Consider the following 25,797-nt stretch of genomic DNA (forward strand, 5'->3'; position numbering starts at 1 on the left):
ATACCATTTCCACTACCCACTACTCATGGCAAGTGTCAGACATGTAACACTGGTGCTGCCAGTCTGTTCATTTCTAAGGTCCTATACCTTTAACCCTTCCAGTGCTTTTTTATAAACCATACTTGCTATTCTGTTATCAGCTACAAACTACACGAACTGCTGCTGAATCTTCTAATTTTGTTTTAGATGTTACTAAGTTGGTTGCATTGTAAACCTTTGATGTTTCTGAGAGTCAGGATATTTAGATGCAGAGAACACAAGCCAGTTTGTATTCAGATTAATGGCAGAAATTTCAGCCTCTATCTCCAAGGAGTTACTAAAGCACAGAATATTCTTTTTAGTATAACTAGGTTAAGCACTGTTCAGGCTTTTTTATATCCTCCAGTGAACTGTGGCTTTTCACGTTTCCCAGGCTTGTTCTTTTACTCTAGCATAATGCATGATATTGTCTAATGGAACAGGCAAGGGGAGTAAGAACAAACAGCTTCTGAAAATACATGATTTAGTGAAAATTTCCCCACAAATGCTTTTGGTCAACTTAACTGTTTCAAGTTATTTTACTCAGCATGTCTTTAACACAGACAATACAAGCAAAAGCACTAGTGGGTGGCAGTCCCACTGAACTACTTTATTCTACTCTCACAGTGACTGCCATTTACTACATTTATAGAACAACCAGGACAATGGAGCCCAAAACAGTTGAATCCTCCAGATGTAGTACCCAGTATAAGTGATAAATAACAACTGTCTCCCCTCACCTGCAGCCTAGTCTAATATAAAACCAACATTAACATTTTGCCAATATGTGACAATTTGTTCTCGCCTTTTATAAAATATGGGAAAGGAGCAGGGGGAAAGAGCAGGGGAAAACTCAGTTGTGGGTAATTTTATTTACATGCTCCCCCATTTATCCACATATTTAGAGATATCTAAACTTGCCACAGGCATCCTCTCAGACCTTCGAAACCAACTTGTACATCATAAATGCATAGGTTCCACTAGACTCAGTAGACAAATCATGGTGTGTTTTGTTAGTAACAGGATTTTTAGGCTTAAACTCCCTGTGCCCAGCTTTGAAAATGTGCCCTTCACTTCACTGTTCAAAACCAAAACCCTGCCAGCTTTTAATAGAGAGCCAACCTAGGCCACCTAGCAATATTTACAGTACCTATGGGTAGCTTTTATTTCAGGATAATGTACTTGCAGCATGTTTCCAGTTACAACAGAAATAATGATGGAAACATGTGGGAAACCCTATTCCCTTTCTTAATAACAAATACAGTGGAATTACACTTTACAATACAACAGACATATTTGTTTATGATGCACATTAATCTGGGGATGTACTGCTGGGAAGATACATGCAAAGCTTCTTATATTGAAGAATTCATATGCTGCAGCTTATATCTTTTATTTTTAAATAAAATATGTATTTATTAACTATGTACAGTACATCCTTGCTAATTCACATTTATGACTGGAGAGTCATTGAGAGTTACCTACATTAATGAGATAATTAATAATTTTAAAATATAATATAGCACAAAATATATGCTCATTCATTTGGACACCTTTAGTTGAATTTTAACCATTTATGATATTTCATAATATGCCTAACAATGTTTTGCAGCATAGATTGTAAAAAAAATGAATGCAGCCCTTAGGTATTATATATAGTTTGAGAAGTAGTCCTTCCAGCTTAACAATGTTCAGAGGTAGTCCTTTTCTGAGCCAAGTATAAAGTGTGCAAAATAGCAAGGTATGGATTAGGGAGGTTCGGTTGTACATATCATGGATTTTGATCATGAGTTCTTCTGACTTTACAAAATGGAGTACAGTGATGAGGTATTCAAACCCCACACTAGGTCAGAATGGGTTAAAGGACAGTACCGGACCCCTCCAGCCCTACAGAGCATGCTCCAACTGGAGACAGGGTTGAAAAGGGAGAAACCCAGTTCAGAAGGGAAGAGATGGGAGAGGAAAATAGACCTGCCTGGAAGGCTCCTGACAAAGGTGCTGGAGAAGCCTCCCTGAGGAAAGAGAACTATATGCGGAGCCAGGTCGGGGCTGACAGTTTAGTTTCTTTTTCACTGTTGTAAGCGGGATCTGAATGAATGCTCCCGGACAGTGAGCCTGGAGAGACTTTGGGTGTGTTTATGCAAATACAGTTTGCTCCTGCTCTGCTTAGATATTCAGCAGATAGAGCGGTGTCAAAGTAATCAATTTAGGCTGGTGTTGGGTACAAATCACTTTAGTACTGAATGCAGAGATAGTGAAATGCTGTTACTAAACTGTTGTAATTATTGTAGGAATACAGGGAAGCAGGACTGTGCTTAACCTGTCCCAAATGAGGAGGGTCACCTTCAGCTGAAAGGACCTCATTAAGTCATGGACTTGAATGCCAGAGCCCTGTAAGAGGGGTGGGACAGATGTTCCAGCCAGGAGATGTGTGGACTCTCTCTAGGAGTCCCCAGATTGGTTTGACCTGTTCCTCCCCACTGTTCAAAGAAAGAGCTAAATAGGCTTCATTGGGGGCCTCTTTTGTTATTTTAAACACTCCATCACTGAGAGCTGAAATAATTGAGATGGGGCAGTGCCTCTGCTCAGCCTGCAAAGAGCTGAAAAGCACTAAGATAATAATGTACAACGGTCAGAACAGAGAGGAAGGTGGCAGCATAAGGTGACTGATGAGTGGCTGGTGAGCAGAGCAAGCCACCAGCAGGGTGGCTGGCGGAGAGGGGTGGTGGATGAGTGCCTGAGCAGCGGAGCACATAAGATGGGAAGTGAACTCTGCAGATGCATCTTTGAACTCTGGGTTGGCACTAACCAAGGACAGCAAATGTGAGTGAGGTGCAAAGAAGGTAAGGGCATGCTAAAGGGACTTTTGGGTTGCTGGACTTAAGAACTTAAGGGGAAAAGGACACTGTTCAACTTATTTGGGGGTGGGTCTTTTGCTCATGGCTTATGAACCCTGTTTGCGGTGTTTTGCCAAAGTAACCCAAGTTACTTCCCTTCTTTAATTAAAAGTTTCTTTTCTACACCCAGACTCTGTGCTTGCGAGTGGGGAAGTGTTAATGCTCAGAGGCACCTAGGGTGGGTGAGTAATTTTCCCAGGTTACTGGGTGGGGGCTTGAGCTGGTTCTGTGTTGTATCGATGGAAAGTAACCCTTTGATCTTGAACCTGGCCCTGGTTGCTGCTGGCTTCGCCTGACAGAAGGGTCACTTATCTAGAAATAGATGCTGATGGAGGAAAGCAGTGATAGGAAGTGACCCAGAGAGGGTAACTCAGAGGTCCCCCTTGGAGGCCAAATGCTATTGATCCCTTTAGGGCCCTCAGTTGGAGCTTGGTGGAATGGGTTGTCTTGGGCTTCCCTACCACTGCCCCCACTACTGCGGTGTGTATGTGTGTGCTGACCACTAGGGCACCCAGCCACCCTAGACTCTATTACAGGTACATAATGTTAAATAAAAAAACAAACAAATGTAACTGGGCATATTATGGTCAGCAATTAGAGATGGGCCTGACACAGACTACTAAGATCCAACCACTTAGAATGTAGGGAAATTTTGGATCTGGCTTTAAATCTGAATTTCGCAACTATTTCTTCAAGTAGCATGAATCAGAACTGAATTTGAACAGACCAAATAGTGGGAAGGCTTAGATTCAGATCATATTCCAGATCTGAACTGCATGGCGTAGGCCTATCTTGAAGAGCAATATGATCCACAGCAGGGGTTCTCAAACTTTTTCATAATATGGACTGCATTTTAGCACAGAGAGATTGCTCTGTAGACCATTTCCTTCACAGTCATGTCTGAACAGGCCACTTCCCCTCCTATTTGCAACCATGTAGACCTCCTTCTCTTTCTATTTCCAATCACATAATTTATCTGGGCCAGCTACTGCTATTTCTTGGAAACATAACATTAAGAAACGATTACAGTTATTGTTAGTGTGAACTAAAAAGAATATTATCCCTTTTGAAAATACTTTATCTCCTGTCCCCTTTTGTTTTTCATTTAATTTCCAGCCTAAATTTGATCTACTGATCTTCCCCAATCTCTTCCTTCCCTTCTTCCCTGAATATCCTGCCTAGCCTCTTCTCTCCTTCCTTGCCCAGATGCCTTCATCCCTGGATATTTCTCTCCTACTGGGCTCTGGAAACTCCTGTCACATTGATGGTTCCTATTTCCTTTTCTTCTCATACTGTATGTAGCCACAAAGCTGGTAGAGGTAGCTAGGGTGGCGCCTCTTCCTTGTCTACAACTACAACTTTGACAGGCCTACAGTGTCTCCTTTGCATCATGGAACCAGCCAGGTCTTTGCCTACCGGAGTAGGTCCCATTCAAAATACAGCTGAAGAAAGAGGTGGTACTGCTGCCTGCCTTATAACTTTTATCCCAGTGGTTAGAGCACTCACCTGGATTGCAGGAAACTCAGGTTCAATTCTCCTCTCACTGCCAGAAAGGATCTGAACACAACGTCTTCCACCTCTCAGGAGAGGGATCTAACCACCAAGCTATAGGATGCTCTGATGAGGGGTTCTCTCAATCTCTCCTATTGAAGCTGTTACCCTGAGAATAAATAATGAAAGCGTGATGGGAACAGGGGATTGGACCTACAGCCTCCCATGTGGGTGCCCAAACCACTGTCTCTCTCTGGCCTAATGGCTATTTGAATATTTATCCACAGTGAAACAGTCATGTGACAAAAAGAGAGATCAAGCATGAGAATGACCCTGTACCGTGGTGGTTAGAGCACCGTGACACTTCCTGGGTCCTAGAGCCTAGGCTTCAACCCAAGACCTGTGAGCCCAAGTCGGCTGGCACAGGTTAGCCATGGGTGTCTAGTTCCTGTGTAGACATACCATAAATTACCTAGGAGCCTCAGCTCTATTTTCAAAATATTTTTTCTCTCTTCCCCATACCACTCCCAATGGGCTAGTCCAGGGTTTCTTTCATTGCACCGCAATCCCCTTCTGACAACAAAAATTACTCCATGACCCCGGGAAGGGGAACTGAAGCCCGACCCCCACTACAGGGGAAGGGGAAAAGCTTGAGGGCAACAGCCCTGGGCAGGGGCTGTAACCTAAGCCCCAACACCCACGGCTGAAGTGGAAGCCTGAGCTCCACTGCCCCGGGCTGAATCCCTCTTGCTTCAGCTTCCACCCTGGGTGGTGGGGTTTGGACTTTGGCTTCAGCCCTAGCAAGTCTAACGCCAGCCCTGGCAACCCCTTTAAAACGGGGCTGTGACCAACTTTGGGGTCCCGACCCACAGTTTGAGAACCTCTTGGCTGGTCTAGAAAGAAGGCACTTTGTTTTAGCAGCCTAACAAGGATTCAGTCATTCAGAAGTGGAGAATGTGGTATGATGAGTGGAATTGGAGAACGACGGTCATGTTTCAGGAGGGACTTAGTTTGGCATGGCACCAGGGCCTCAGCAATGCAAGCTGGGCCCAAGCTGCTTGCATATAAAACTATAGTCCCTCAGCATGTAGCACAAGTCATCTACCACACTTACAAAGATCTGTTTCCTACAATGCTTCAAACCAGAAAGCTAAAACTATGTTAACAAATATGGAAGGAGACAGGAAAGTCCCTGTTCTTCTAATTTCTTAAGAGTGCCTTTTGTTCCCAACTTTTGAATTATTTAGTGCTCCTTAGGACAGGAAGGCTATGGCTTCACTGATTGTCAAGAGGAATTATTTCTGTGAACTATTCTGACACACTGTAATGTGAGAATTACTCTACATGAAGTGCAAAATATTGACACAAACACAAACTAACACAAACTTTTGCACTGCATTGCAGTTAGTTAGTTGTGTGCCAGTCCAAATTGCAAGTGCGGGATGATCCTTTTCATGTTATGCCAGACTACTAAGTGATGAATGCTGGAGCATTAAACCAGAGAATTTTCATCTGTATAACATGCTGCAGCATGTTTTACTTTAATGAAAAACTTTTCTACAGTAGTAGTTCCAGAATGTTTCAGTTAATGATATGGATATTTGTTTTGTTTTTGAACATGCTATATACAACTTATCCTTTGATTTTTCTTTGAAAATTTGAAATTGAAACTCCAACAAGCAAAAAGTGAGTAGAAATTCTTTGGTTTTTTTCCTTCAAGCATATACTGAAAGATATTCCTAGCCTTTATAAGACATGGTTTGATTGAAACTAAACATTAAAATACGTGTTTAAAATTTAAATCCCATGAGAAATTTGAAATCTTTCTCCATGAAAAATGGCACATTTTGATGAAAAAATACACCCTTACTTTATCATCCCCATGGGAATAAAATATCTTCCCATATTTCGCTTGAAGAGGGAGCCAGACCAGAAGTCCTTTTTATTTAAGTTTTGTGGAACTATGGAGATGTCTTACAAAGTTGATATTCAACAACAAAACAAAAATACAAAATAAAATATTTTCATAGGTGAGAAGACTCTTATGCATTGAAGTCCAGGGTAGACTAATCCAATGGAGGATTACAAATCCTGACATCCCAGTACAAATGCTTGTAGGGCTAGTAAATTTTTTGGGTACTGCTTGTGGACCAATGATCAGAAAGATAAATATTGATCCTTAAGGATACTGTTTCAAAAGCCAAATGCTGCTAATGAACAATACAATGATAATGTAATACCTGGCTTTCTGCATACAAATTAATGGTGTTTCAGTACAGTGTCTGGTGCCAAGACTGCCTTTTCTAGAAAAGGCAAAGGCGCTCTCAGTAAAAAAATATGTATTTGGACGGCAAGGAATAAGTTCTATTCCTTTTGCTGTGTTTTTATAGTCAATGTGTTTCTTGTCTGCAGAACATGGATTTCAGTTCAGTACAAGGCTCAGTCTTACTATCTTAGAATCACATGTACACAACGTTTCCTAGGACTACTACTAGATAATTCAAAAGGGCACTACTGTGGATTCAGAACTAGTACTATAATTGCATTAGTAGAAGGCACATATAGATAACGATGCTGTTAAATATATGAAGAACACAAAATAAAAGTGAAGGTTAAGGTAAAACTGATATTGGCATCGTGCTACTGAACCAAAGAGCAGAGTGGCAATAAAGAAGCAGGAGGATTTAATCTGCAGAGGTACACAATGGAAAACCTTGTTGTTGCCAGCATGGGTGAGAGCAGTAAATAAATGGAAACTATCAGGACTAGGCTAATGCATAATGTATATGCTGAAAGTAAAAATAAACAAAAAAAGTAAGACTCTTTTGATTATAGGGTTATGACTAGGTCTGTGCAAACCCTGCAGATTCAGCAATGAATGAGTTTGCAAACTGAACCCCTGCAGCTTGATTCATAAGGACTGGAGGCAAAGAAACCCCACTCTTGAAAATAATCTGGATGTTTGTGTTTAACAAATACAAACCTCCAAGCGGCTCCACAGCAGACTTTCATACCCTTTTATATCATCCCTTAAAACTCCAGTGTAAGGAAGAGAGGGTTCCATGGTAAGTTGGCTGTGAGTAGGGTGACCAGATGTCCCAATTTTATCGGGACAGCCCCGATATTTGGGGGCTTTTTCTTATATAGGCCCCTATTATGCCCCACCACCGTCCCGATTTTTCATACTTGCTGTCTGGTCCCTCTAGCTGTGAGGAATAGTAATGCGAACAAACTCATCACTAGTGAGCATGGATGAGATTCAGGAGTTCAGCAAACCTCCAACCCCAAATACTAACAGCATGGATTTTATTTGGGTAATCAAGAGGGCAGGAGCCATTCAGCAGCAGGGTAGCCTTCCCTATGGCTGGGGGCTTGTCTTTCTCTTCACTCTCCCCCTGAATGCTTACTCACTCCTGTGACAGCAGGGCTGCAGGGGGCTCCTTGTGCTGTCACAGGGCCAGTGACACCAAATCCCTGCAGATGCAAGGGGGAGGCTGTGGTCCTAAAGGGGCAAAGCAGAGACTTTCAGCCAGGCCTCTACTCCCCCATGCCCACCCGCAGACTGCTGCCTACCCTGCAACTTGCTTCTGCAGGGAGCGGTTGTCACTGGCCCTGCAGCAGCACAAGGAGCCCTCTGTCCCATTCCCTCCTTCCCATGACAATGGTGCTGTGGAGGGCTCCCTGCACTGCTGCAGGAGCCATTCAGCAGCAGGGTGGCTAGGGGCACATTGTCATGCTCCCCACAGTTGTGGCCGGAGGTCTCAGTTCTATTAGCTGAACGGCCACATTATCCGAATCCCTTCTGTGTTCCCCAACATGAATCTTGAGATACATGCCCTCTGCAGCACATATCTCATGCTGGGAGAGAAGGAAGGAATTCGGATAACATGGAGGTTTGGCTAATAGCGTTTCAGATATACAGGAGTATATTGTATTTAGGGTCCATTAAGGGGCTTGAAAAAAAAAAACCCTTCCCCCAAAATAACCAGATTCTCAGATTATATTTGCATAGTGCCATTTAATTCAACAGAGCTGTGCCAGCTAAGAACCTGGCCCCAGAGGGTAGGTTCCCCCTCAAGCCCCAGAGACCCTGACTGGTAAGCTCTCCTGGTGATTAACAGCACACACACTCTCATTATTTATTATTATTATATTATTATTATTATTTCTTGCCTTATGCTCCAGATACAACACAACAGCAGCTAGAAGAGGCCTTCTTCTGCCTCTCTGGCTCAGACTTTTATACTGCTTGCTTTCTTGGCCAAACTGTCCAGCTGGTGAGCTATTATCTCATCAAACTCTCAACAGGTGCAAGTGATCCCCACTAACCTTCCAGACCCCATCAGACTACCTAATTCCCTCCTACTCTAACTATCCACTGCTCTGCATGTTCTAAGTGACTAGTGTGCTGGCTCCCAAAAGGAGCTTTTTTTATAGCTGCTAATAGCCCCCTATCTCAGTCCCCAGGACTTTTCAATTAGATCATGTAATGGACTGGATCCAGCTTTGTGTGTGGAGTACCAAAGTGATATGTTTTTAATCACCCTGTGTTAGTTAGTACATGAGTTACCAGAGCATTAGCCACCTGCAGTTTCTCATTGGCATCCTCTGCCAACCCCATCTAGATCCCTAAGCCTTCTCACCTTGTAAACCACTCTGTATATTACTGTTACAATAGCTGAAACTTTCCCTAGTGAGCTATTAAACACTAATAGGTAATGAAGGGTTAACCAGCTCTGATACAGAATATGATTTGGTTTGGGTGGTCTTTCAATTTTTATTCAAGGTTTTCAGCCAAAGAGCATCACGGATGATTTGTGATTTCATGAAACATTCTGAGAGTTGTCATGCCATTGGTCATAGCTCATCAACTTGACAATCAGGTGCTAACTATTCTGCATATGATGAAATACCACTTTAACAATATTCCATACAATGCTTCATTAGAAATCACAGTTTCAATTGAAAACCTAGATATTTTACAATATTTTCCCTTGTGTTCAGTTAATAAGCCACACATATGTAAACAAATGGATGATTCTTATCAATTTTTGCAAGAGAAAAATTGCCTTAATTAATAAATATAATATGACACAAAAATCACTTTTAGTGAGGACTACAGTGGGCTGAAATTTTCTGAATTTTATGTTTGAGAAATTGATTTTTTTTGTTTGTTTTTTGTACTATAGATAGATATTTTTAAACAAAACAGGTGGCTTCAAATGAATTTCTCCAGAAAAGCAAATTTATTTGTATGCTAAAGATTAACAAACTGTCTTGAAAGTAAAATTTCAGTCTTTTGCACTTTAGAGTTAGAAGGCCATTTATTTTGAGTTTATATAAAGGTATACACACCATGTATACGATACTTTCAATAAGGCTTCTTTTTTCTGTATCTGGTTCATTTGGACAAATACAAATACGTTTCTTGTTTGGCAACATATTCATGATCACATACTGACTTGGGGAAGTGAACAAAGATGTTGAAGCTAAGAATATTTTTTAAAGACCAAATTCTTTCTTTGGATGAAGATGTGCAAATCTCACTACAGTGAATGAGAGCTCTCAGTTTACATCCGATGGCAGATTTTGACCCTAAGGTATTTGTTTTCCCAGTGCAGCAAGAATTTTATCCTCAGGGTTGTCATAATATATTTATCATGATCCACCTACAACCTATCATTTTCAAATGATCACATATACGTAGTGCACATCTTCCATTTACTAATATAGAAATGTGACCTCATCAAGACCTGGAGTCTAATGTAAGTGGTTCCAATTCGCGTTAAATTCAAGAGGAGTTTTGGTTGCTATACAGGCTGAAACTTGGTATTTTCATCCGAAAAGCCTTCCATAATAGCTTACTCGTATGTGAGTGAAAAGTCATTAACACAAAGAACATGCCTTAAAATAACACCAGAAGTTTAAATATTGATTAAATGGCCTACCAGTAGATTTGTGAAAGAATCAAATCCCAAAATTTGATTTCCAGGGAGAACACGTATTGAAATGTGGTAAGAACTAGATGCCAAAAGTTTATGAAAAATTTATTTCATTCCAGATTATTTTATATAGGTGAGCAGAAATTGTCCAGATAATAAGTCAGTATTTTTATTGTACAAGGATCTCTCTCTCACTCATGTCTTTTTCTCCATCCACCTCCACATGAATAAATAACACCACTATCTGAACATGGTTGTATTGAAATTGCTTGAGTAATGCTAATGACAGTAAATTGTGTTGTTGCCCTAAGTGTTTCTTTTACTTGCATTTAGATGATAAAGACATATTTAAAGTAACTTAAGTAATACTGTTGCTAATGGAAGGCATTATATTTGAGATTCTTTGTGATGCTTTATTACTGTATCAAGTGCTTTTAAGACAATAATTATGACTGCTCTTTAAGTTTGGGTTAGCTGGCCTTTTAAGCAAAGATTTAAATCATTTCATAATGTGCTATTTTTCAACACAGGAAACAACTGTTATTGTTTCTTGTTAAATAATGTGTATTGTTTTTAAAAACACAGGTTAATGCAGGTTACTAGAGAGTGTGATATAAAACAAACAGTTTGTATGGAGTGCCTATAGATGCCCTAAATTCTAACCAGCACATAGAGCTGAAAAAAAAAAAAACATGAAAATTGTCAATGATCTTGTTTGTATGGGTTTTTTTATGTGGATTGTAAGTGGGAAAAATTCAACACTGAGACTTTTTTCCTGAAAAAAAATGAAATTTTCAATATTTTAGCCATCTCTGATGCACTAACAACCAATAGCAGATCAGGTTATCCAACACTTAACCTTAAGGTCAGAACAATTGCTTCTGTGGTAGATAATCTGACCAACAGGGTTTGAGAACAAGAAGTGACTCTTAAAAAGGTAAAGAAGTCCTTGTTTGGTCTGGATGGGAAAGTCACTCTGTTAACCTTTGAAATATGGGGATGGACTCACTATCCTGTTCCCGCAAAAAAACAAAACAAAACAAAAAAAAGGTGAAAGAATTGGAGAACAGGAACCACCAAAACAATATTAGGTTAATTTGTTTTCCAGAGGGACTGAAAGTGTGAATGAGATGGAATATATGGAGAAAAATGTATCTCTTTTCTGGATTTGCCAGATGATGACTTCACAGTATAAAAAACCCCTCAAAGGACACAGCATAGCTTAAGTGAAAGACCTGGGAGCGGGAGAAGCTCTATTGTAATTCAGGTAAGCAGCTCAGACAGACAATTAATCCTCCAAGCTGCCTGGAAGAAAAGGCAAGGTTTAGCTGATGACAAAGGAGTTTTATTTTTTAACTGCTTTTCTGCTAGGATTCTGAATGAGAGAACCGCCTTTAAAGAGACAATGAAAAAAAGTTGAAAGGGTAAAGCATTTAATATGGTGGATCAGTACAAAACCCATTATCTTGCAAAGAAGAATTGGATGATTCTAGATATGAGAATTGGGAGAATGCTGAATGATTTCAGCTGAAATAACAATAGGCTAGACCAGGGCAGTCAATTTTTTTGTCCAGGTCCAAATTTGTGGTCAAGATACAGTCAAGGTCCGACTCCAGAGAAAATAATAAAAAATAATAACAATAATTATAATAATAAGTAAATAAAAAGATTTAGAGGTCCATTCAAAAATGTCTGGCAATCTGGATTTGGCCTGCGGTTTGCCTATTTACTGTCCCGGGGCTAGACACTCCCATTTCAGAGCAGGTTGACTGATTCTTATTTTTTCGTACTCAGGTCCAAGTGCAGCACTTATGATGTATTATGAATTTCTCTTTTATTCAATTTAAATGTATTTAAGATGAATCCCAAGTGGGAGTCTTCTACATCTATGTGTAAAAGCTGAAGAGAAATAAGGTTAACATATACCATACATGAGTAAGATTAACAAATAGTCTACATTGCCAGAGGTATGTGTATAGGAAATAGGAGGAGGCAGCCAAACCTTTTGTTCTCTATTTCTAACTGTGTTATCTATGATACAGTTATTCTGCTTGGTTTGGAAAGTGAAGAGCCCAGGAGGACCTTGAAACAGGGTAGGAGAAAAGAATGAATTCCACCTTGACAATAAGGATACTTGATGGAAGGTGGGGTTATGGCGTTGGCTCCTCCAAATGCTTTCTTGTTTCCAACATCACCTGTGTCTTGCATGTATTTAGCATCTGCCACCCTGCCTTCATGCGGATGCAAATCTCATTCAAGCACTGGAACTATTGGGGGATATGCTGTTTGCATTTATTGTGAAGAAGATGCACAGTTAGATGTTGTCTAAGTATTGCTGTAATTTAAGTCAAGGACATCTCACAATCTCTCCTAGTGGTTGTACCAGGTATATGAAATGATATGTGGGAAGGAATAGAGCCCTAAGGAACACCACAGGAGAGTTCTTGAGATGTAGGTTCATAATCTTAGTATAATCCCCCAGGATCAATGTAACAGATTTTTGACTATTTCTGGCAAATTTCTAAGGAAGGTCAGCCATATCATGTGATCTACCATGTCAAACTTTGCTGAGACATCTGGTAATATGTCATTTTTTCTTTATCCACTGCTAAATGGAGTTTACTCACCAGTGTGACCATCTCCATTTCTCTGTCATGGTGTAAAAAATGACCGTGAAAGGTGCAGGATATTGGCAGAGATGAAATGTGATTGGAGAGTACTCTTCAACAGCTTTTCAATGGTTTTGCTCAGAAATGGGTTTTAAACTCTGAGTAGACAGGGAGGAAGAGCTGCACAGAGCAGCAAGAAGATTGGGCAAAGTAAATCAGTGTTTTATGTATCCTCTTTGCTCTTCAGCAGACTTGCATTCTGTGCAGGTTTGCAAAAGCTGAGGATCTGGCCCAGATATTTTTACCTACTATATTTAAAATCAATTGTCCTTACAGAAGGATCACAGAAGGTATGAGATGTAAAGACCTATTCTTAGATTATCAGGCATAGGAGGTAGCCCTATGATGCAGCAGCACTATTAAATTCTGTATTATCAGAAGAGCTATGAGTCCAACATGAATTCTTGTCATTACAGTAATAGAACGGTGGTTCTCAAACTAGGGCCACCTCTTGTTCAGGGAAAGCCCCTGGCGGGCCGGGCCTCTTTGTTTACCTGCCGCGTCCACAGGTTCGGCTGATCGCAGCTCCCACTGGCTGCGGTTCACGGCTCAAGGCTAATGGGGGCTGCAGGAAGGGCAGCCAGCACATCCCTCGGCCCGCGCCGCTTCCCGTAGCCCCCATTGGCCTGGAGCGGTGAACCGCGGTCAGTGGGAGCCACGATTGGTTGAACCTGCGGACACGGCAGGTAAACAAACCGGCCCGGCCCGCCAGGGGCTTTCCCTGAACAAGCAGCGGCCCTAGTTTGAGAACCACTGCACTAGAATGAGAGAGAAATTGCACACTTCAGGAGTTCAAAGCATTTTTAAAGAAACAAAATCCAGTAAAGGTCAAAGATAAAGATCAGTCCTCTAGAAACTGGAGAGGAGTCGAAAACTCATGTTTTTTTAACTTTTATTTTAAAAGAAAGGAAAGTGAGTTGATGCTTAGAACATGAGTGGTTGAGAATGCAGAAGGCTCATGAAGTTATCAAAGAAAAAGGACTGGATTTAGTCAGGAGTAGCACAAAGGACACTCCTAACTACTGCTCCATCAATTTATACGACCTCAGATTGAACAAGGACAATCTTGTCCTTGTGTCAGCAGTTAGACTATGCAGAACAGAACACTTTAGCTTTTTAGGGAAAAGGGGTCATAGTAAGATACTGAATGTCTTCAATCAAAAAGGTACCAAGAATTTGCTAATGCTGATTGACAGCAAATTTGTTTGTGTTTGGTTAGAGAAAGTTTTTAAAGATGAAAAATCAACTTCTGTATGCAGTGCATGTAGCACAAATGTAGGACAGCCAGATCTTACCAATTGTTTTCCCTAGAGTGCTGATGTCAGTGTGGTTGGAGCTGTTGTATGATTGGGGATCAATGCAATTTAAAGCTAGATGAACTTTACAATTCTGCAAGTAACTGATGCATTTGTGGATCTTTAGATTTTCAAAACCAAGCAGAGAGATAATATATTAGGAGGAGGGAAGGAGATAAATTAATTTGCAGAAACTCTGCAGGCTTAAGATAGATACCCATGAAGCTTGGGAAAATAGCTTTCCATGGCTCAGCTGAGTCTCTGTTTAATTGCTTAGCCAGATATAACCTTGAACTGCTTCCACAGTGGAAGGGACTTCAGCTCTTTTGTGGTAAGCACAATCCATAACAACCTCATTCTCTAATCTCTCACTCACTGATGCTGCCCTTAAACAAACAAACAAAAATGCATCCCTGTCAGTATCTAATTGAAAAAAGACTCTGTATGGGGAATAAAAACATTTGAGTCATAGGAAATAATTTAATAAGAAAAGGGTTACATACCTTGTGATTGTTATGTTAAACTGATTGTCATCAAAAGACCAATTTTTAGTGACAAACTTTTAATTTGAAGTTACAATTTACATGGGAAATGAAAAAAGTATCTAGGAAAGGATTGTTTAGAGTAATGTTATTTAGTCATACACTCTATGTAGAGTTAGAAATGCTTCTGTGTTCATTTGTAGTTTCCTTGCACAAATACGCTAATCATAGAGGAAAAACACAGAACTGCTTACAAACATCTCTATCCTGTGCAATTATGTTCAAAACCAGTTGGAATCTGGCACACCTTTGAAAGAGCTTTCTACAAAGTTGCATGTGCCCTCACATAGTATATTTAAAAAAACAACAACGTTAACTTTGAGAAATCATGACTAATTTGCACCAAACTATCAAAAAGAAGGGTGTTTGATCAAGGAATTACCTCCTTCCAAATTTCAAGTTTTTGCCATTTACCACAAACATATTACAGCTGTTAAAAATATTATAAAATAATGTGAGGGCATTTTTAGCACTGTTCTTCAAAATGGCTGAATCATTTTGGTTCAATTTTTCATTAACTTCTGTTGCCAGACAGAAAACAAACCTGGCATGTTTCAGCCACTAAGATTAAAAAAACCTGAAAATGACAAGAATGGAGATGATTGTGCAACCTTTATTATAGTTATCATTCTGCACTGTGCGTATGTTAGAGAACTTTGTGCTCGGGTGCCCTCCGCCACCACCACCACGGTTGAGCAGGAGTTATGGCAAGAATACCTCTGTTTCTCCTTCATTCAGCCAATCACTATTTAGCCCCCTGTCTGGTAGTTCCTCACTATGACTCTAATGTTCCAGCTGGATCATTAATAGTCTCTTCCCTCTGAGTCTAGTGAGTCAGGAGTCCTGTAACCCTAGTGAATGGTCAACAGTCTCTAGCCTGTTGGGGTTCAGATCCCTTTGCTCTGCAGGCATTAATAACCACTCTGCTCGGGTTGGTAGAGGAACCCAGACCCACCCATTCCTCTGTGCTTCTCCAGGCATCTAGGAGCTGGAACCAGTATCTCCCAATCTCTTATTGCTTCCTACAATGCCTCTCCTGTAGGCTCTTTCCCAGACTCATGTTCTGTGATCCTTGTCTTCTGGAGTTCCAAATACCTGGTTGTCGGCCTACCAGTCTGCTGCCTACAGTGCTCTCAGTGGTTCCTCAGCCTCTCTTCCTGTCTGACCTGCAGCCATTTCACTTCCCTAGCTGTTGCAGGGTCACCAATCAGTCCCATCAGAGGAGGCAGCTAGTCTCCCTATTAATCTGGGATATCACGGGCTCTGTATGCCCTATGACAGTAAGGAATTAGATAAGTGAATTTATGGTGCAGAAAAAAAATGATAGCATTAAATGACAGATAGTACTTCATATGAAATTTGCATTTTATTTTCTGTTCCTTCTGTATCAAAATTAACAAAAGGAACATATTAATTGAAGAAATAGCACATTCTGGAGAGTATCACATTTTAAACATTGACTGGAGAGGAAAGCTGAATTGAACGTTAGTGTGATATAATGTAAACACGGACTGCGATGGTAGTGCTAGATTATGGCATATGTTTCATAAGAGAATCTCACCCAAATACTGCCCCACCCCTGTACAGGAACATGGAGCTGCATGTGGAGAACCAGTTTGTGGTCTAGAACATTTTGAAATAAAGGAGCTGTGCTCATCAACACTCTTAAAATCCACACAAAGGACAGGCAGAATTAAGCCCTAAGTATCACAACACCTTACATCTTTTAGAAAAGAAAATCAAAGGGATGGTTTTATCCATCACTGAAATGCTTGCTGAATTATGCCCACTTTGGTATTTGAGAACCCATTGTGGGATACATTCAGTTTCTGCAGAGTCTGAACCTTGGGCTTGATTTCAGGTGCTGACCAACTGCAATTCCATAGTTGACTTCATTTGGATGTGTGGGTGCCCAATACCTCTGAAAATCAGGCCATATATGTCTCAACTTGGGCACTAAAAATGGAGGCACCCAAATTCAGTGAGCCACTGCTGAGAATTTAGTCAGAACTGTCCATAGTTACCCACCACACAACTGAAGCATATAAAATTAGAAGTTACTCTTGAAAATCTGGGCTCAAGTGACTTGTTCAACAGTGACAGACTGGGGAATGAGAATGCAGATTCCTGGATTCTTAGCTCACTGCTCTAGTCACTGGACTACTTTTCTTGCCTGGGTAAACAACCCCATTAAAAGAAGATTAAGTGCCCCATTCTGACTTTTATTTGTTATGAATACTTTCTATGATTTTCCATGAATTTTCAACCCAGGCCATAGGGTGCATATCATGCCTAGTATCTACCCTGTCCTGGTAGCCAGGCACCAACTGGAGTTTTGAATCCCACCTATTTTGGTTGTGATTCCCTACATGGTGATGCAAAAAACCCCACATCCCATTACCTTGTACTATGTGTTGAAAATGCAATGCCAGATGTGGATTGTTATATTGTTCCTTGCATAGCACTTCAGAAATACAGGAGGAACACAGTATTTCATGAAAACTTCTATTCAAATACAATCCATAAAGAGAATGTTTCCTTTTTAAAAAAGTGTATCTAGAAGACAGTACGTAAAGCCTCCATGTTTTTGTCAAGATATAATACAAATCTCTGTTCCTCTTGGTGGATGCACACAAAAGTAGTAATGTATACTTTGGTGTCAATATAGCCTTTTGGGGGAGGGAGGCAGGGGCAGTAAAGTGTTTTACACAGAACATGTTGGAATGCTAGAACGACTTTTTCACCCCTCTGCCTTTCTAAGGCTGGGATTCTGCTCAAATGTTGTCAGCACACTGCTCTGGTGAGCAGGGTAAGATCTGAATGCCTTGCAAGCACTTCAACCATGGGCTACGTGAATTATCCTGTCTTTGATTCTGCAAATGTTTTCACATAGCATTCCTAGTTAAACATTACTTTGGTCTCTGAGCATAATGCACATACTCTTCTGTTGCATGACATGAATGTAGTGCAGAGCAGTGGTTCTCAAACTAGGGCCGCTGCTTGTTCAGGGAAAGCCCCTGGCGGGCCAGGCCAGTTTGTTTACCTGCCGCATCCGCAGGTTAGGCCAATTGCAGCTCCCACTGGTTGCAGTTCGCCGCTCTAGGACAATGGGGGCTACCGGAAGCAGTGCATGCTGAGGGATGTGCTGGCGGCCCTTCCTGCAGCCCCCATTGGCCTGGAGTGGCAAACTGCAGCCAGTGGGAGCTGCGATCGGCTGAACCTGCCTACGGGGCAGGTAAACAAAGAGGCCTGGCCTGCCAGGGGCTTTCCCTGAACAAGCAGCAGCCCTATTTTGGGAATCACTGGTGTAGAGCACTTGGGTTTACTAAACAGTAAAATGCCAATTTGGCTTAATTTTATTTGTACTACTGTTTATTTTTTGCATGTGATAGCACCTGAAGAGGAACCCCATTATACAGATCACTTATCAAAAGTATAGCAGATCAAAAGTGGGAAATAAATGGAAGAAGTCTGCTATTCTAAACAATGTGATATTTGTCAGGACTGAGAGATGACTCAGCACTGTCAGTTTAAAGTATACATAGCTTTCTTCTGTTTTAAATTGAGATGTGGAAGATTACAGGTAGAAATCAAGTGTCATTTACCAAAGACAGTCAGGGGAGCAGCTATGGAATTATTAATTCGCTGGGCAAAAGAAGAAGTTGTTTAGGTCTTGACTACATGGGGAAGTTATTCTGCAATAAGGCAGGGTGTGAATTTAAAGTGCTATTGCTATTCATAGAATCATAGAATATCAGGGTTGGAAGGGATCTCAGGAGGTCCTATAGTCCAACCCCCTGCTCACAGCAGGACCAATCCCCAACTAAATCATCCCAGCCAGGGCTTTGTCAAGCCTGACCTTAAAAACTTCTAAGGAAGGAGATTCCACCACCTCCCTAGGTAACGCATTCCAGTGTTTCACCACCCTCCTAGTGAAAATTTTTTCCTAATATCCAACCTAAGCCTCCCCCTCTGCAACTTGAGACCATTACTCCTCATTCTGTCATCCACTACCCCTGAGAACAGTCTAGATCCATCATCTTTGGAACCCCCTTTCAGGTAGTTGAAAGCAGCTATCAAATCCCCCCTCATAATTCTCTTCCGCAGACTAAACAATCCCAGTTCCCTCAGCCTCTCCTCAGAAGTCATGCGTTCCAGACCCCTAATAATTTTTGTTGCCCTCCGCTGGACTCTTTTTCCAATTTTTCCACATCCTTCTTGTAGTGTGGGGCCCAAAACTGGACACAGTACTCCAGATGAGACCTCACCAATGTCGAATAGAGAGTAAACGATCACATCCCTCGATCTGCTGGCAATGCCCCTACTTATACATCCCAAAATGCCATTGGCCTTCTTGGCAACAAGGGCACACTGTTGACTCAGATCCAGCTTCTCGTTCACTGTAACCCCTAGGTCCCTTTCTGCAGAACTGGTGCCTAGCCATTCGGTCCCTAGTCCGTAGCGATGCATGGGGTTCTTCCGTCCTAAGTGCAGGACTCTGCACTTGTCCTTGTTGAACCTCATCAGATTTCTTTTGGCCTAATCCTCTAATTTGTCTACGGCCCTCCGTATCCTATCACTACTCTCCAGCGTATCTACCTCTCCTCCCAGTTTAGTGTCATCTGCAAACTTGCTGAGGGTGCAATCCACACTCTCCTCCAGATCATTTATGAAGATATTGAGCAAAACCGGCCCAAGGACCGACCCCTGGGGCACTCCACTTGATACTAGCTGCCAACTAGACATAGAGCCATTGATTACTGCTTGTTGAGTCCGACAATCTAGCCAGCTTTCTATCCACCTTATCGTCCATTCATCCAGCCCATACTTCTTTAACTTACTGGCAAGAATACTGTGGGAGACCATGTCAAAAGCTTTGCTAAAGTCAAGGAACAACATGTCCACTGCTTTCCCCTCATCCACAGAGCCAGTTATCTCGTCATAGAAGGCAATTGGATTAATGAGGCATGACTTGCCCTTGGTGAATCCATGCTGGCTGTTCCTGATCACTTTCCTCTCCTCTATGTGCTTCAGAATTGACTCCTTGAGGAACTGCTCCATGATTTTTCCAGGGACTGAGGTGAGGCTGACTGGCCTGTAGTTCCCAGGATCCTCCTTCTTCCTTTTTCCAGTCATCCGGGACCTCCCCCGATCGCCATGAGTTCTGGAATAACTCTCCTTGTAGACACTCTTATTCAGCAATAAGAATCCTTTATTTTTCCAGTTTAGCTTAATCTACTTTTGAAGTAGATTAAGCTAAATCAGAAAAAAAAGTCACACTTTTTCTAGGATAAGAGTAGCCACACAGGGAACTATTGCAGAATAGTTTACTCCATAGTAGTTTACTCCATAGTTCCAGTCAATTTCCCTGTGTAGACAAGCCCTTAGTCACTGGATTTTAATGTGCATTTCAGCTCACTAAGCATCTAAAAACCATCTGATCTCACTACTGAACTAGTACACTTTGTAACTAGTAATGGTTACAGCTGGGTGAAATTTTTCAGTCAAACAGTAAATTCAGTGAATCAAAATGTTCAGAATTTGAGTCAAATTCAGCGAATAGTTTTGGCAGAATAAAAAGTGCAAAAATGAAAGTATAAATGGTTTGTGTTGACATTCTTGAATTGAAACATTTTGACTTTTTCCTTCAAAATGAAATTTCATTTTGAAATTTGGTTAAATTATTTTTTAAATAAAAAGATTTTAAAATCCATACTTAAAATCTAACAAAATGACACCCTCCCCCCCAAAAAATATTGAAATGAACAAAAGCTTTTGTTCAATCTGAAATAAATTGTCTTTGTTTTTTGTTTCAGTAAGATAAAACCAAACGGTTCTGTTTCATTTTAAAACAAACTGATTGTTGTTGAAAAAAAATCAGTTATTTGCTCAGCTGTAGTAATATCAAATCTCAAAAGGTTTGGAGTTCAGGGGCCTTTCTAGTGTCCATTGATGATAATAAGAGTTGGACTGGGTTTTGGTGTCAGCTTTGATAAGCATCCAAAAGCATGGTTGCCTGTTCCAATTATCTGAACTTTCTGGGTCTGCAAAACTGGCCTGGAAATGTCACAGGAGCAACTTCTGGTGAAATCTCAATTCATCTGGTTCTGCTACTGGCCCTGGCCAGGATACAGACATGTAGAAAATGCATATAATGAAAAAAATAATTTTAAAACATAATGAAATAAATTTAGGACTTCATAAAAAGATTGTAGATAAAGGCTTGGTGTGTGTGTATGTGCATGCTCATTGATTATGGAAGCATTTCAATGTTTACAAGAAAAATCCCACTGTGTAGGGAATAGGGAACATACATTTGCAATGGCTGAAAAGTCTCTAATAGCCTCTATTAATATGATAATTTCCTTAATATGTGGACATTTAGACAATTCCAAAGGAACCTTTAATTAAGAGTAATGCTACTGGTATCAATTCATCATTTTTAATTCCCAAAGATATTTCTAAGAATCTTCCTGAGTTCGAATTTCACAGGATAAACATCCAGAGCTTTTGTACTGGAAACTTCAATAGTTTGGGTTTTTGGTTTTTTTTAATCAAACACAAAACACCAACAATTCAGTCAATGAACATTCTAGATCAAGGGGGAAAAAACAGTATACGATCATAACTACGGATGTACAAGTGTAAGATGTAAAGGTATCTTGTTTTGTGAAGCTTTAATTATGAAACTGCTAGTAATGGTAAAGAGAGTTGTTCTTCTAAGCCTCATACATCAGAATGAGATTATACCTTTTAGTATTTCATAACTGCTTGAAAATTCTTTTGTTTTTCTAATACAAAGTGAAGTTATAAATAACAAACATCCTTTCTGGAAAGTTTACAAACTACACAAACACCACTTGTTTGGTTTTTTTTTTTAAACCCAATAAAACTCTGGTTCAGAATAAATACCTGTAAATTGTGTGCATCCGTCTATATGCAAATGTTTCCTTATATATGATTATGTACATGTATTTGATGACTGTCCTGTAATTAGAGTGTACGTCACCTCCCCTGTCTTTTGAGGGGCACTGAGCTCTATGTTAAACTGAGCATTGTGACCGCCCTGTTCCTAGGGTCCGGGTGTCTGCCCACTTACTCATTCGACATTACGCTGTACTCTGTCCCACTAGTCAGCATGGCAACCCTGTAATTAGGATACATGTCACAAGTCTCTATGAAATGGGACATACCGAGCTCTTTGGTACTTTCACACATTGACCTTCCTGTAATTCAGGTTATAATCTCTGCTGTATGTTTTTCGCAGTAGTGGGTGGGTGAAATTCTGTGGCCTGCATTGTGCAGGAGGTCAGACTAGATCATAATGGTCCCTTCTGACCTTAGTATCTATGAATCTATGTGCATGTATTGTGGATGCCAGTTACAACAAATCTGCTGTCATTTGCGACTTTACAGTTCTTATCAAGGTAAGCAATCCAAAATCACTGATGCAACATTCAGGCTAAAAGAATCTCTGTTAACTGTGACACTAATAGGGTTAGTTGTGGCTCAGCCACTAGAGGCAATATAGTAATAAACTGTTGAGCAGATCTGACATTAATAGAGGGTGGCCCACATACAGAGTGACCAGTACACGAGATGCTTATGTGTGAGAGTATGTTTGAGCATGCATAGCTGTGTGTGTGGGACAGCCACTTTCGACCAGTTCCAACAATACAAAATGTAACAAAATTCTGATTGTGCTTTCAAACCTGTTGGATTTACTTGTAACTTGGTTGCATTACTATGAGGCTGAGTCCTCCCAGGCCTCCTTTGCTCTTTCTCTATCTCTCTCCAGATGTATTTATGATTTGAGCCATTTATTTGAGACGCCATCCCCAGTTCTTGGCTTACCTTCACATCCTGGATGTTCATCCTTGTTCCCTCCTTTCCAACAAAGATGTCATCTATATCGACAAGAATGTACCTATCCAAGGACAATGTGAGCTTCTTCCCCGTCAGGAAAGAGACAGCATCTAGAAAGATCAACTTGTGTAGCCAAAAGGTCAAGTTGTTTCCAAAAAGGACTCTCTGAATCCCATCATGAAGCCCCAAGTCCTGAATCACTGTAGCATACAGTGGAGCCTTAGGCAATGATGGTGGGAAGGATCTGGAAGTCTGTAATTCAGTTAAAAGCACAGGTTGGTAGGTGGAGTGATTAAATAGGAAAACCGTCCAGTCTTCCCCAGGTAGTGGGCCTTTCTCAACCCGTGGTGCTTTGGTAATGTGCAGTAGAGGAGATTGAGAGTTTACAAAGCAATCTTTGAGGGCTACATTATTGTAAAGGTCTAGTGGAAATCCTTTTAATTTAATACTTGGTGAGCTGTTCTCATTGGCTTTGTGAAAACCAATTATGCTAACACTGTATTCCACACAGTATTTTTCCAGGAGCTCTCTATTCCATGAGTCCATGGATACATACTTTAAAATATTCTCGTATATAACAAGCATATATTTCCCTTTGCCACTATCTGTAAGAGGAGGAATGTCACCTTTTCCAGGTGCAATTACCATATGGTACTGGAATCGACTAGACTCGAGGATGGCTATGATATCTTGTCCAAGCTGGGAGTATTGGCTCTCCACAAATAGCAAGACAATAGGGTCAGTATTAGATGGATCCATCAGCTTAGCAGTCTTCAGCTCCATGGACCTGTATGGTAAAAGTTTAAGGCCCTCACATTCTGCTTCTCCAGTGGCTTCAACTAGGGTCATCTCCTGCTTGTAGCCTGTATATAAGTAATAGGCGGAAATGACTATGCTTACTAAACAGAAGGTGGTTAAGAGAATTACCAGTGTTCTGAAACTTCTACGAAGTTTCACAATAAGATTCATTTTTTGGAATACTTTCAATTTAAAAGAAAAAACTTTTTTGGCTTTATCCTCTTAAAGTGCCATAGCAGAGAGGACAAAAAATGGTGCTGGTACCACGCCCAAAATGTTCATGTGACCATTGCAATGCATTTATGAGGGGCTTTGGGGAGGTTATAAAGTTGTTAGAGCTCAAAGTCAAAGTATCTGGAAATCTAAATTGGAAGAGATCTTCTCTGAATGCAGCACTTGCAAAAAATCAATGGAGATGATGCTTAACATTATCTGCAACAAAGGGTGAAATTAGAGTAAGTAAAAACAAAATCCATAAAGCAATTAAAAATAAGTGTGTTAATTAAATAAGCTAGTAACTGATATGTGCAATCTGAGGAAGAGGAGATTTATTGATTGTACAGTACTAGCTGACTGTCAGCTGCTTTTTTAGTAGTTAACTTTTTTTAAAAATATCTATTTAAGGTAATTTTCCAAAATGCTTTTGACATGAAATGAAATCTAAATACAGCACTGAATGATGTTCAGTCAGTCATGTCTCCTTTGCTAGAAAGATTTCTTGCAATTGCAAGCAGGTCTAATTTAGAATAATGGGATGAAATTAAGAAAAAGAAAAACTTGGACACATTTATCAAATTGTGGCATGGTCTGAAAGGAGATAGTGGAGCTCCAGTGTTTTGAGACATTTCAAACTAGTCAAGACAAAGTATTAGAAAACGTGTAGTATGGAACCTTCCCCCTGTTATTAGAGTGGGGATGTGTTAGAAGAATGAAAAGACTTTCGCTGTCTCTAATTTCTATGTATTTCTATATCTTAAGCAATCAGTGGGATCTACTCATGTGTAAAATATTTGCAGGATATGAATCCAAGACTGCAGGCTTACACGAAGTTATTCTTGAGTTATTAAAGTGCCAAAAACATTATAATTTTTAAGTAATTACAATTATTGTTACCATCTAGACAATTCTAAAACAGCTGAACTAAATTTTACTAAACTCTTCTAAACGATTAAATCCTGTGTTGAGCTTAATACTGCTACATTTCACCTCAAAGGGTAATTTCCTGAAATGGTTACAAGCATGTAAATATGGGGCTTAAAATGAATGCAGGGCTTTAATCTGTCTCTCTTCTATTATTAAATAGAAGATGGAGGTAAGAGAGGCATATGGGCCAGATTCACAGGCCAGCTTTCTGTAATTCCTTACAGTGAAAAACTGTTTATACTATGCCAGTGGTTTTCAACCTGTGGTCTGCAGACCCCTGGAGGTCCTCAGGCTATGTTTAAAATTTCCAAAGGGATCTGCACCTCCACTGGAAACCCTTTAGGGGTCTGCAAATGAAAAAAGGTTGAAAACCACTATACTATGCCATTTTCCAGTGGGAATTCTTTACACAGCTTAAAGTGCATTTTAGAAACCTTATATACAGACATTTGCACCAGGAAGACTGTTGCAGCTTGAAGGACGGATACAAAACAATTCTGGAAAATGAAGGAAATATTCTTTATAGTGAACCATCCACAGACATTTGATCACTTTTGAGTTTGTCAGTCAAGGAGTACACAATGAAGTTGGGAGGGCTTTGGGGGTGGTTTTTCAGAAGTGGAAAGATTGAAAAAAAATCAGAAAAAATAGATTTTGTTTTATGGGCTTAAATAAGGACAAGTGAGCATCTTCTCTTTCTGAATTATTTATACTGTTTGCCCACTGGAAGAATGTAAGGTTGTAAACAGTGGATTATTTTATAGTGCTAAGAATTAACATTCTTTTTAAAGAAGACCTGTTAGTTGACCAATCTTCATTTGTAAAACTAGACTGCAGAATAAAGATAGGAACTTAAATATTTGAGATTTTTGGAAGACTTTTAAATCTAAACCTGAGGAAATGTAATAAATACAATATATGGGCACTCTCTAATGGTATATTTATCTAATAATGGTGTGCCATCATAAGGGGCCTTTTCTGATTGTTTATAGTAAACATAAATAATACAAAGGAAGGGTGTTAATGCTCTTTTAAATATTTTTTCTTCTGCTACCATACTGGTATCAGATATCAGACCTCTTCTGTCATCCAATTGTTACACTACTTTTCTGATGTCAAAATTCAGGTGAAAGGCT

At 40.2% G+C, this 25,797-nt stretch overlaps 1 protein-coding gene across 4 annotated transcripts in view; it reads right to left on the reverse strand.

The window, feature by feature from the left end:
* The window catches only part of LOC144263986 (bifunctional heparan sulfate N-deacetylase/N-sulfotransferase 4-like), a 246,851-nt gene that overhangs the window by 137,676 nt on the left and 83,378 nt on the right, over positions 1–25,797 (reverse strand). For 3 of the 4 annotated variants that reach the window (XR_013345912.1, XM_077815164.1, XM_077815166.1), the window contains exon 1: positions 22,709–23,876. Coding sequence is in view for 3 of the 4 variants with exons in the window: in XM_077815164.1 (XP_077671290.1) it covers positions 22,709–23,689 (981 nt within the window). In the remaining variant the exon portion in view is untranslated. Of the gene's footprint in view, positions 1–22,708; positions 23,877–25,797 lie in introns of those variants that run through there. The other variant, XM_077815165.1, reaches the window with a different exon arrangement.

The sequence above is a fragment of the Eretmochelys imbricata genome, chromosome 4 (assembly GCF_965152235.1).
Source record: "Eretmochelys imbricata isolate rEreImb1 chromosome 4, rEreImb1.hap1, whole genome shotgun sequence".
NCBI classification, from domain to species: domain Eukaryota; kingdom Metazoa; phylum Chordata; order Testudines; family Cheloniidae; genus Eretmochelys; species Eretmochelys imbricata.